Source organism: Phascolarctos cinereus, unplaced genomic scaffold, assembly GCF_003287225.1.
Source record: "Phascolarctos cinereus isolate Bilbo 61053 unplaced genomic scaffold, phaCin_HiC Scaffold_5;HRSCAF=322, whole genome shotgun sequence".
Classification (NCBI taxonomy): domain Eukaryota; kingdom Metazoa; phylum Chordata; class Mammalia; order Diprotodontia; family Phascolarctidae; genus Phascolarctos; species Phascolarctos cinereus.
Window position 1 is genome coordinate 102,539,787 of NW_027555958.1, and position 13,890 is coordinate 102,553,676.

Here is a 13,890-nt window from a genome sequence, read left to right on the forward strand (position 1 = left end):
TGTATAAATGTTAGCTATTATTATTATTAATCATCATCATCACAATCATCATAGTCAATCACAACTCCTATTCCTATAGTACTTGGTAGTTTGCAAAAAATTTTCCTCACAACAATTCTGTGAAGTAAATGGGGCAAATATTCCCATCCATAGCTGAGGAAACTGAGGCTTTGAGAGGTTAAATGAATTGTTCATGGTCACAGAGCTAATATGCTCCTGAGGCAGAATTTGAACCCAGATTTGAAGCTGAGGACCAGTTTTCCATTCCTACCACTTCTTTCCCCATACCCTCTTGTTTTCTTTTCCTCTAAGATAAGACATTCTGTTGCTAAACACAAAATACCAACAAGGGATCCAGGAGAAAAAGGTCATCAGTATAAAGCAGTAAGAGTAGAAGATGGGGGGGCAGCTAGGTGGCACAGTGGATAGAGCACCAGCTCTGGAGTCAGGAAGACCTGAGTTCAAATCCAGCCTCAGACACTTGACACTTACTAGCCGTGTGACCCTGGGCAAGTCACTTAACCCCACTGCCTAGCAACAAAACAAAACAAAAAAAGAGTGGAAAATGGGGACGGGTTGCCCTTTAACGGGTCAGTCTAGATGGAAGGATAAAGAAGACTCTTGGAAGGGACTGAGAATTCTTCGTTATATCTCACAGATCCATGCACCAGGTACATACAGATACACATTAAGGTTAAAAGAAAGAGAAAAAGAAGAGAGAATGGCGACAGGAAAGAGAATGAGTTAATGGAGCACCAGAAGAAGCAAGAGAAGAGAGGAAGAGGTGGGGGTCATGTTTTAAGCTTTAAAGAAGGTAGCGAGGACTTATTTGCTGCCCATTAGATGAATAACCTGGGGAGGTATGGAGTTTGCGGATTTTGATAAGCCCATCCCACTCAACCAGAGTATCTTCTCTGCTGTTATGAAACTGAACACACTAGAGAGAATCTCCCCCTCACTACATTCTTACCCCTAAGCCTGGAAAATCCCAAACTTTAGGATTGCCTCGTCTCTGCCTCTTGCCCATCTATTTACAACTAAGCAATCAGAAAGAGCTTGCATTCTATCTTAGTGGCTGTTCATTCTTCATTTTTGAAAAAAAGGACCAATGACATCATGATGTCGGGGTAAAATAATGGATGATGGGTGATGTCTTGGACTTGTGTGTGAATTGGATTCAAGTGAGGCAGAGTCACCCAAAGATGGCCTCATTCTCTCTTCCACAGTCATCTAAATCCAGCAGCAGGACAAAAGTCAAGACGACTGGCTATATAATCTGGGATGCCATGGATGACCTTGGCATCTCTGGCATCTCTGGCATCTGACCAAGCTCTAAGTGCCTGCCCTTTCAAGCATCTGCCCCAACAAATCCTGCTTTGATTACCCAAGAGTTCAGAAGTGTCTTTCCTATATGGATGAACTGAATCAATACTAGAAACAGTCTCTGCCCTCAAAGAGTTAAAAGGGTAGATAGGGAATATAAAAATACAGAAATACATTATTTCAAAATTATTAAGAATGTGATAAAAGAAAAACTCAGGTCACAGATATATTTCTTTCTCAAGACAGTAACAATATTACAGTTTTCCTGGCTTCAGGGTTGGAATAATTTCTCCTTCACCCTGCCAATCAATCATCCTTTTTTTTTTTTAGTAGAGCTAAGGGGGTGGGGATGAGAAGTTAAATGCATTCTCCAGTGTGTGTGCATGTGTGTACCTGCAATAACAAAATGCTTCCTCTCATACAGTAACAGATCCATCAAACTGTCCCTGGACCATTGGTGTAAATGTTAAAACAAGAATTATGCCACGGCCTTGAGGATTTCAGTACTTCACTGTGAATGAGATCCCAAAAGGGGGCCACTCCCATTCAAATCTGAAATTGGCTCCATATAACACTTCCCTTCTCCACCCTCCTAACTGGGTCATTTGGCACCTGAACTTGGAGCATCTGCAAGGGATCCATGTGCCCGTGGGAATATAAAATGTAATGATCTATAAACAGCACCAAATTCCCCTTGAATTTCCTAGCTACATTAGCTCAGACCAGGAAAGCTGCTTTCTGGGAAAGGGGAGGGACAAGGATGGGGGAAGACTATGTCTACTATTGTCTGAGAATTACAGACACTTGATAATGCCAAAATGTACTAAAAGATGTAAGAAAATATTAGAAGCTGATTCTTACTGATGGAAAACAGACTATATAATTTTATCTGTCCTCTGCCTCACCTCTCATAACATGGTACAGGCAGGAAAGATGATGGCCTCAAATTAATTTTGTTTTTAGAAGCAAAAAACTGTAGCCTATTTAGATGAGAAGTAATCATCTAAAGAATTCTCAATTTGGAAAAAAAGTTATTTCTGATTTTAAAAGAATGAAGAAATTTTGCTGTGACTGTTTTTGAAAAAGACATAAAGAACCTTGGGGGCAAATGAATGCTTTTGTTAACAGGAAGTTTTCTACACTAAGTAGAAGAAAAGCTTCTTAACAATGAGAACTATCCAAAAGAGTAATCAGCCGCCCCAGGAATCCCCCCTCCCTGGAGGTCTTGAGCCAAGATGCCCACTTGTCAGGTATGTTACAGACGGGCTTCCACTTCAGTCAGACACATTTTGAATCGGATGGCCTTCCTATTCTCTTCCAACTCTAACCTTCTATGACATGTAAAGATATGAAATACACAGGAGTGGTCATTATTATCTGAGACCTTATTGTTGTTGTTTGTCCTTTGTGCTCTAAGAGGGCCAAAATGACATCACGATGAGCATAGCAAGCTGCTGGACCAGGCCTCAAGGACACTGGAACCCCTGAAGAGGATGGTGTACGTGGCTGGATGCAAACCCTTCAATCCAGTGCTTGGAGAGACCTATGAATATATCCATGAGGAGAAGGGCTTCCAGTTTTTTTCAGAACAGGTCAGCCACCACCCGCTGATCTCAGCCTGTCGGCAGAGTCCGCAGACTTTGTGTTCTGGCAAGATGTGACGTGGAAAAACAAATCCTGGGGCAAATCCATGGAAATCATTCCAGTTGGCAGAACACACGTCACCCTTCCTGCCTTGGGTGATCACTTCGAGTGGAACAAAGTGACCTCTTGCATTCACAACATCCCGAGTGGCCAGAGATGGATTGAACACTATGGTGAAATCATCATTAAGAATCTAAATGAAGATTCCTGCCACTGCAAAGTGAACTTTATCAAGGCCAAATAATGGAGCATTGACCTCAAGGTCAATGTATAGTGTGTCTGGTTGTGACTGATCATACCAAGGTGAGCGTGGAAGGCCGTACCACAGGCCAGGCACAAATAATTCATCTGACCACTTGGGACAGAGATGTCTCTAAATTTGTACATCTCAAATTTCTTTTAAGCTACGGCAATTCTGCCTTGCTCATAGAATACAAGACCTTCTTTAATGTTGGCACACCAAGCTGGACGATCCTGTGGCAGTGTCTCTCACTTCTCACAATTGATACCAAAGTTCTTCACAGAGACCTTGACAGTGTCCTTGTATTGCTTCTTCTGACCTCCACGTGAGCACTTGCCTTATGTGAATTCTGCATAAAATAGTCTTTTAGGCAAGCGTATGTTTAGCATTCGAACAACACAGCCAGCTTGTCAGAGCTGTACTCTCTGCAGCAGAGCTTGAATGCTTGGCAGTTTCAACTCAAGAAATGACCTCAGTGTCTGGTACCTTACCCTGCCAGGTGATCTTAAGAATCTTCCTAAGACAGTTCAAATGGAATCGGTTCCATTTTCTGGCATGGTACTAATAAGACTGTCCAGGTTTCACAGGCATACATCAATGAAGTCAGCACAATGGCTCTGCAGACCTTCAATCTTGTGGGCAGCCCAGTACTTCTTCTCTCCTACACATTTGTTCTGAGCCTCCCAAATGCTGATCTAGCTTTGGCGACTGTGCACCAACCTTATCACCTATGTGAAACAAGTCTGTGTGCTTGCTCCCATGCTTTTTAGCATGATGTCTGCAGTGATGCTGTCATATGTCTTCAATGAGTACAAAAACAGAGTACAAAAAAAAGGTCAACTACCATACTGATGGTAAATTATTTAACTTGAAAAGAATACAAGCCAAGACTAAAGTGGAGGGAAAGCTGATGCAAGACTTTTTGTTCACAGATGATAGTACACTCAGTGCAGCCTCTGAGGCTAAGATGCAACAAAGTATGGATTGATTGTCTGCCATTTGTAGTAATTTTGGCCTACCAATCAACACCAACAAAACAGAGGATCTCCACCAGCTAGCATTGCATCATCCATACGTGGAACCATCAGTTACAGAAAATGGAGAAAATTTTGAATGCTGTGGATAAGCTCACTTACTTTGACGGTATACTTTCCAAGGATGTCCACATAGGTGATGAGGTTAATGCACTGAGACCTTATTACAGATACATTCAAATCAACATTTAGAAAACTCTTATTCTAAGGAGGGGGATGTTGTACAACTTTTGGCATTTCTTCCCCTTTGATTCTCAGAATAGGGTGTATTAAGTGGATTCCTTTGTACCCCCCCCCCAATTTTCTGGACATTAATGGATTTATTAAAGACTTGGATTTCTAGACTGTTTTGCAGATTATGGCATGAGAAGCAATTATATACATATACACATATGTACATACATACATGTACGTATATACATACACATACATACATATATAAATATAGGTAAAACATGCACATATAAGCACTAAATTTTATCTCTTTCAATTAAGGCTGCTACATATACGTGAGCATGTATATGTACGTATGTAGCTATGTATACTTACATATTAAGCATATTTATCATCTTTGACAGAAGAATTCATGAAATGTTATTTCAAATAAGTCATCTAAAGTATCCAGAGGGAAAAAAATCAGCATCTCCTTTTGATTGGCTTAATTATAAGATTTCAAGTCTTGCCATTTCTTTGACTGATATATGTGGAAAATCTTGCAAATAAACTACAAATGGTAATACATGCAGGCCCATGGTTTTTGTCTTATACCAGGTGTCTCAAATGTCTTAATGCAGTTGCACTGATAGCTTAAAACTGCACTAAAACTTTTGGGACACTTTGTAATTATGTCTATTAAAATGACTGACATAAGGAATACAAATCGAGGGGCAGCTGGCTGGATGGCACAGTGGATAGAGCACCAGCCCTGGAGTCAGGAGGACCTGAGTTCAAATCTGGCCTCAGACACTTGACATTTACTAGCTGTGTGACCCTGGGCAAGTCACTTAACCCCGATTGCTTCACTAAAAAGAAAAAAAATACAAATCAAGACCTCATAATTTGCCATGGAAGATAGCATTCACAACCCTATTCTGTGTGTAACCAAAAAAAAGCGCCCCACATTTTCTGGGCAATGTTATCACCTAAAAGAAGATATCTGAGTACTTGAAAAGTTTTGATTTGAATTACAGAAATAAGATTTAAATCCAAGGAAATGAGACTAGCAATGCAAAAAAACAGACCAAAAAACCTTTCCACTCATGCTGAAATAATAGAACAATTCCCTTGAAAATCATGACCAGAACTTGAGATTTCAAAATGAGATAGCATTATGATATGTACATACAAACATGCAAAATTATATAACCACATGTATACCTCACCATAATGTGTCATCAATTTTACTCATTAAACTCTGATGCAGGTTCATTTTAGTCCTGTCTGATTGTCCAAAAAAAAAAAGGTCTTTATAACAAACAATTCAGGAATGCAAAATTTTTCTTGGCAACAAAACTAAATTTTGTTCTTATTTGCATGAAGAATAACATGTCCCACAGAGCACTTTCTGTACTTCTCTGATGCATTCTATCTATGGGAATAACAGTATCACATAACTGAAAGGTTTGTTGTACAGAATAAATGACAGTGTATGCAAAGTGCTTTATAAATATCATCTGTGTTTATTATTTATAATCTTGTGATTATAGTTTGCTGCATGTGTCTTAAATCCTTACTTTACTGTAAGTACCATGCAGTTTAGAACTCCTGCCGCCTTGTCATCAATCCCTCAAAAAATGTTCTGTACACAGGGAGGGATTAATAAATGTTTACTGAGTTGGAATGAATTTGCTCTACCTTCTCTAGTTCATGGAGCCATATTGATGTTCACTTTTCAGCAAGGGTGAAAAACAACCCTGGAATAAATCATACAACCTTCAAAGATACAGAAAAATCCAACCATTTCAGACTGTATCAGTAAACTCTGAAAGTGAAGTGGACACAACTCTGGTTTCCCAAAAGATCAAAAGCTAGAGGCTCTAGCCCTGCCTAGGAACTTGAATGAAATATTTTTAACACTGGCATGTTACCAAAAGACTATAAAAGTATAAACCTTCAATTTACCTTTTGTATTTACTGTTTGCTTTCCCCTTCTTGTTCCTTACACATTGTAATCTTGTTTCAGTCCATATATCACACCATAATAACACTTACTGCTCTTTTAAAGATTATAGAATATTAAACTACAAAGGAACCCACCTAAATTATAATATAATACTGAGGCTCTTGAGTCCTCTTTTTTTCTCCTCCCTATTCTTTCACTGGATAAAGGCAGTGTAGCATACAGAAAAGAGAGATGGTCTTAAAGCTAAGAAGACCTCAAGGTCTTTCTCTGACAATTACAGGTTCTCAGACTCTGTAACACTCTAAGTTGTAGAGAAGGTGCCTTGGTCAAGACATCTTGGTTATCTGTATTGGTCAAGATAGTTTCCAGGAGCTCCCCTAATGGAATCACAGGTTCAGTTCCTCTCCCAACACCTCCATCCTCTTAGTGATTTCATTGCTCCCATTTCCTCAAAAATCACCTTGCTGTAGATAACTCTTACATAGCTATATCCTCTCTCCTGAGCTCTGCTTCTGCATCATCAACCACCCTTCCGAAATTTTTTTGTAGATGTTTCAAACTCATTCTCCTTCTCATAAAACACTTCTCTCACATAAAACACTACTGTTCTTACAGGTATCCAAGTTCTCAACCTCAGTGTCATCTATCTGCAATTCTTTATTCTTTCTCTCCCTCATGTAACAAATGAGATGCCAAGTCCCAGTGATTTTAACCCCACAGCATTTCTTGCACCTTTCCATTTATCCCCACTCAAATCACAACCATTGTAGCCCCAGTCATCATCATTTCTCACCCAGACTATTGCAACAGGATCCTGATTGGTCTCTCTGCCTCCAATCTCCCTCCCTAGAACCCATTCTCCACAAAGGTGTCAAACTGATATTCCTAAAGCTCATGTCTGACCAAGTCATTTTCTTGTTCAAGAAGCTCCTCTGATTCCCTATTGATTATAAAATAAAATTGATTATAAAAAAAAGAAATTCTCTTTTTGGCATTTAAAGCTCTTAGTAATTTGGCACCAGCCATCTTTTTAGCTAAAATGTTCTACTTGCTGTTCCCTTTAAATTAGGTTCAATTTTCCATCTCAATGCCTTTGTCCCTCTGGCCTGGACCTCATCTCTACCTTTTAGAATCTGTAGCTTCAATGTTTCTCTCAAATGCCAACTCCTACATGAAGCCTTTTAAAAAATCCTCTTAGTTGTTAGATCTCTCTGGCCTCTCTAATATTTTTTTTTTGTGTGTGTGTATGTGTATGTGTATACATATATATATATATATATATATATATATATATATATATATATATATATATGCATGTGTGCGTATACACTCATACAATATATAAATGTATATATACATATATACATATACATATATCATCTTTACTTATCTCTAAATACATTATTTCTCCCCAGGAGAATGTAAAATTTATAAAGACAGTAGGGTTTAGCCTTTGGATCACCAGTACCTAACACAGTATTTAGCATATAGTTGGCAATTAATAAATTCTTACTGCAGTCAGGAATATGATGTTGGACTATTTGTACTCAAGGGATATGATTTTTCTTTCAATATTGAGGAGTTATGGTACAAAATGATTTGTAGTCATATTTTATTATTTTAATCAACTAATGAAATATGTTCAAGTACCCCTGGGCTCAGGATTGTAATAGGTACTTTAAGGGATACCAAAAAAGTATTTGAGAAAACCCAAAAAACTCACAACTTTGGGTCTGTACATTTTTTGCTATGGAAAGAAAACACCCCTGATCATTCCGTGGACCTATAATCAGATCATCTCTCCAGGGATTGCAGGATAAAAGAGGTTTGATGGAGAATAAATATTGTACTTAGGAAACTGTATAAGTACTTACCCAGATTTAAGTTTTCAAAGAACGGTAATCCTCTGAAAAGTGGAGGATTATAGATGGTCAGTTTTCATGTGTTATATTTCTTAAGAAGTTAGGCCACATAGATCTTAGAAACTAATAACCTGATTGCTTTCATGTTGTCCATATTTCAGTATTAACTTACCTGTTGAAATGGTAGATATCTTGTATGTTTCCAAAAAGGGCAGATCTTTCCTCAGCCCCCAGAGAAAGCCTGGATTGATCTTTGATACAATCAAGATAATCCTGTGAAATCAATGAGAGTGGAGTTATTTTTAATTATGTAAGATGAATCCTTCATATCAGTTTCAAATTGTCATTTCAGTAATGCACGTAATAATTCTACTGTGAGAAAACAGTCATTCTTTTATTAAAGATAACCATACTTACCTATTTACTGACCTCAAGAAAATAACAGATAAATTAAATAATGAGTAACATGGAAACAACATGATGTATGTTTATATATCCACTTGCAGAAAACTATATGTAGACTTTACTCACATTGTGACAGTGTAATAGCCACAATTAATTAACTGATAAAGTCAAATTTTTCCATAACAAAATATTATTTCTTTGAATGACTGAAACGAGAGAAAAACTTCATGGTGTTCCCAATGTAATTTTGGAACAGTTAAAAATCAATTTGTTTTAAAATTAATCTTCTATAAATAAAAATCCTCGACAATTCTTCACTTAGACATTAGTTTATAAATGAACAACACTTTAGCTGTTAGTTTTGTTTATAAGTATATAACATTAATGAAACATGAGTCAGTCAACTTAAAGGATTTTTTTCTCTGATATAATAAAAGTTTCTATATAAAACTTGGATTTCCACAGGGGTTTTGATTCACAGTGGGTTGAATTTTATCTGTCTGAACTCAGAGACTCTTTCTGAGCTGCTGAGATGGAAGAAAACTGTTCCCCCAAGATCTATGTCTGAGAGTACCAGTCAAAAGAGCTCATAATGAAATGTCCCCCAGTAATGTTTGCAAAAGAAGTCCGCAGGAGGCAGGAAAAAAATAAAGGAAAAAGTGAAAACAGCTGAAATAACGTAAAATGAAAAATAAATAAAACCCCCTACCCTGAGCTGAGCAATGTAGTATGGCATTCAACCAAGGGCAACATAACATTCCATGGCCCCTCACTTTGAGGAAGTAACCCCATGAAATGTCAACTAGAGCATGAAAATCTTTACACCACAACTGCATTCCAAAGTCTGATAGCAAACACAATAGTATTCTGATGCACCAGTTAAGGGAAAATTGAAACTTAAGTACATCACACAATTGATTCTTCTGCCCCTCTGTAATCAACACTCATTATCTCAATTTCTGATGAACTCCTCAAATAAGAGTAGCTTTTCTTAGCTTCTTTGCCAAAAAGAACACCTGCTTGAAAATCATGGGGTTGGGGAACAATCCTACCAGAGACTTCAATGATAACCAAAACTCTCTCTCCAGAAAGAGAAGCTCTTCTTTCTTGCAAAGCAACCTCAAGGAGCCCACATGGTTACTGAGCAATGTTTGCATAATGAATAATGAGAACAAGGTCCTGGGGCTCCTCAACCTTCTGACATTTTGTTTGTATCTCAGGAGTCTTCCAAAGGAAGTCAACAGCCTCAGGAGTTTGTGGAGGCAAGAGTGTAAATTGCTACAAACCCCAGGGTCAAGGAGCCCAGCAAGAGCAGGACCTCATCTGACTTTCCTTTGGGTTTGTATTTATTTGAGTAGTGGATATTCATTACCAAAACAGAATAAAACTGAACTCAAAAGCAAAGACTAAGTAAGGGGTGAGTGTGTGGAAAGAGTGGAACCTCAAAGTGAAAGAGAAAAATCTATACAACAAATGGTAGAATTATTGTGTTTGCCCTCATATTTCTGGGAAGAACCATAAACAAATTCATGAATCAGAGTTTCCTGTATAGTTATCCTGTGAAAGGTACTGTCATTTGAAGGCTTTGAGTCTAAGTATGAATAACCACAAGTATTGTTGGCCTGTTGAAAAACACACAAAAAATGAAATTTTAAGATACTTCCAAATACCTTCTTTTACCGAATGGTAAATTGATAGGAGGTAGAAAATTTGAGCTTAAGCAAATGATTAAATGTTAACTTAATGGCATCTTATTTTAATGAATTTACTAACCGCTTTTAGGATGACACATATATCAATATCAATGTTGTGGTCATCACCATCAACCAAGCAGTATTTACCGAGCACTTACTCTGTGCCAGGTACTGTGCTAAGCACTGGGGAGGTAAAGAAAGATGAAGACACAGTCCCAACCCTCAAGGAGCTCCCATTCTAACGGGGGAGACAACATGCATAAACACATAGTATAAATGGGAAGTAATCTCAGAAGGAAAAAAAACCTGCATTATCTCTTTCCTCTACATTATCTTTCAGAATCTTCAAATTTTATTTTTTAACCAGGTGAACTTAGCTAACTTTACGAAATGGCCTCAATTGTTTTTCAGATATTTCATAGCCATCCAAACTGAGAGTGTTTTTCAAGAGTTGGGGGGGGTAATTTGAGCAATTAAAAAAAATTTTAGGCAATTGGGGTTAAGTGACTTGCCCAGGGTCACACAGCTAGTAAGTGTCAAGTGTTTGGTCTGAGGCCGCATTTGAACTTAGGTCCTCCTGACTTCAGGGCCAGTGCTCTATCCACTGTGCCACCTAGCTGTGGGGGGAGGGGTGGGATGTAATTTGGACTAGCTATTAGCAGGATCAGGTCAGCAAGTTCAGGTCTGCTAACGATTCCATTGAGTCTGCTGATTAATATAAGATGAAGGTTCATATTCACCAATCTCTCTGGTTTCTTTCAAGTCTGACTTTTTAAAAATGACTCCCCCAAATTAAATATAAAGTGCATTTTGAGAAGCAAGGCCAGTACAAACATGATGCGACAGAAGATGAGGAGCAACAAAGCTCTAGTTTAGAGGTTCTTTTGGGGGGGCATGGACTCCTTAGTCAGTTTGAGGATGTTTATGGTCCCCCTTCTTTGAATGATGTTTTTAGATGCATAAAATGATAATACATAGGATTACAAAGACAACCAACTATACTGAGATGTAGTTATTAAGATACATATATATTTTTAAAAGCCCACAGACCCCAGGTTAAGAATCTCTGATCTAGTTATATTGAATTCCACTGCCTGGGTCCCAGAACAGCTGCAGAAAACTAGAGAATAGGAAACTAATCCTCCCTCCTCACTTGAAGTTCAAGGCTCGCTAAATTTGCAGGAACCAGATACTAAATTCCTCATGTGAGGAAAGGATTGAGTTAAAGAGTACTTAGAATTTCAAATGGGGCTAGGGACAAAGAACCATGGCTTCCCTCCAACAAATCATGGCCCACCTCCAACTGAAAAGACTTCAAAACACCAAAGCCTATAGTATAGAGAAACTGTATTAAAAGGATGCTTATTTTCTGAAATTGTTCAGAACATAAGAGTGTTAGGAATCCAACTTTATGTAAGCCAACTGCTGAAAGCAGATCAAAGTTGTATGGTCACAACTTGCTCCCCTCACCAATCTTAATTAAGTCTTTTAAATGTGATACTTTAGCCCTAAATCAGTTACTAAAAACTACTACAGAACACACTATATTAACAGTTGTAATCATCTGAAACCATAATGAAAGGTTTTAGCTCCCAGATAACAGTCTATGCTTTATGGATAATGACAGTACAGAAACAAGGGAAATTTATTGGTTAACGTCACATTGCTTATTGATTTCATTTGCTTCTTGTCAGTCCTTGTGGTTACTCCACTTTCAGGAACAAACTCTATGAAAAATCATAATGAATCCCCTTGCTTTTTCTCTTCAACTGCTTTTTTCATTAAATATTGAACTTCTAGTTACTGGAAATATTCAAGTAGAGGTCGGATGTCCACCTGTCAGGGGTGCTAGAGAAGATGTTCCTTGTGGAAAAAAATGATATGAGAAAAGTTGCTAAAGTGTGTCATCGTACCCATAGACCTAAGGAGGTCCATGACAAGACTGAAATGTCTTATAAATATCAAAATATTCCTTTGATCACTCTGTAGTAGCAAAAACAAAATAACAAAAACCGGAAACAAAGTGAGAAAACACAGTTTAGGATGAAATGCTGAACAACTATGGTATGTGAAGTAATAGAATATTATTGTGCGAAATGATGAATATAAGGTATTCAGAGGAATATGGGAAAAACTGAATGGATGCAGAGTAAAAAAAAAGCAGAATCAGGAAAAGAATATAAATAATGATCACAATAGGGTACATACAACAATAAAATACATTAAAAATAAGATTAATGCCATGAGAAGTCTTTTTTTTTTTGGAGGACTAATAATGAAATAGGGCAGCTAGGTGGCACAGTGGATAGAGTGCTGGGCCTAGAGTCAAAATGACCAGAGTTCAAATGTGGCTTCAGACACTAGCTGTGCGACCTAACCAAGTCACTTATTTCTGTTTGCCTCAGTTTCCTCCTCTGTAAAATGAGCTGGAGAAGGAAATGGTAAACCACTGCAGTGTCTCTGCCAAAAAAACCCCAAATGGGGTCGCTGAGAATCAGATCCTACTGAAACAACCTGACAGCAAGAACAAACAACGAAAGACATTCTCTTCCTCTCAGTGGAGATGTACTGGGAAGTAGCCTACCCTAGCAGAGGCAGTTGTGTTGGTTGGTTTTGCTTCATCAGTATCATCTATTGTGCAAAAAAAGGCATCAGTGAAATAGAGAAAAAATTAAATTGGTTAAGAAGACTGAACTAGATTATCTTTTTAAAGTTCCTTCCAATTCTAAAGTTCTAAAGACATTTCATTCTGAAGTAATTTCCTTCATGATTCTATTCTGAAATTATATTTAAATATACATATGTGTAGACTGAAATAGTCAAATGTATCTATGATTTCATAAATTCTAGAGTTTCTTCCAGTGATGCCAATCACAATACATCTGTGATGACTCATTTTGTATAATTCTCATCCATGTCTTCCCATGTCACCCATGTCTTGCCATGAGGGACTGACTTAACCTGCTGGGGAGGCCTTGTTCACCTTTTCCAGAAATCACAAGGGTACCAATGGGTACCAGTACTCTGTACTTCCAGCTGTCAGCCCTGACCTTTGCCATATGATTAGCCCATTTTCCCTGTCATTTCTCAATGACACCTTTACACCTGTTATTCTTGAGAGTTGCCAGTTTACTATATGTTGGAGCTTGCTCACATTCACTATGGGCCTTTCTACTGCTTTTTGCAGGATGCATTTTACAGTTTTCAAAGGCAATGATATCCCAGGTTTTGATGCTATGCAGCAACACCAGTGAAATGTTTGTCTTGAAAAGATGAGCCTTTGTTGTCATTGGAAATTTGAGGTCAGTAAAAGGGCTTTGTGATTTTCTGAAAGCAGTCCAGTTTATTCTTCTATTCCTGTCTAACTCTGGGCCCAAATCATTGTCCATCTGTATTTTTTGTCCCAGAAAGAATATGCTGCTGGACAAATTTATTATGTAGTCTTACGCAGATGCATGCGAAAATATGGACAATAGACATTCTTCATCCATTTAGTCTTTTCTGAGTGATTTGACAGGTCAAACCTCTTTGAGTGATTACAAATCTTTACCAGGAGCCTCTCTGC

At 38.0% G+C, this 13,890-nt stretch overlaps 1 protein-coding gene across 1 annotated transcript in view; it reads right to left on the reverse strand.

The window, feature by feature from the left end:
- PLEKHG1 (pleckstrin homology and RhoGEF domain containing G1) overlaps positions 1-13,890 on the reverse strand; it is a 100,602-nt gene that overhangs the window by 49,312 nt on the left and 37,400 nt on the right. The window contains 1 exon segment of the mRNA XM_020986601.2: positions 8,399-8,499. Within this exon segment, the coding sequence (XP_020842260.1) occupies positions 8,399-8,499 (101 nt within the window).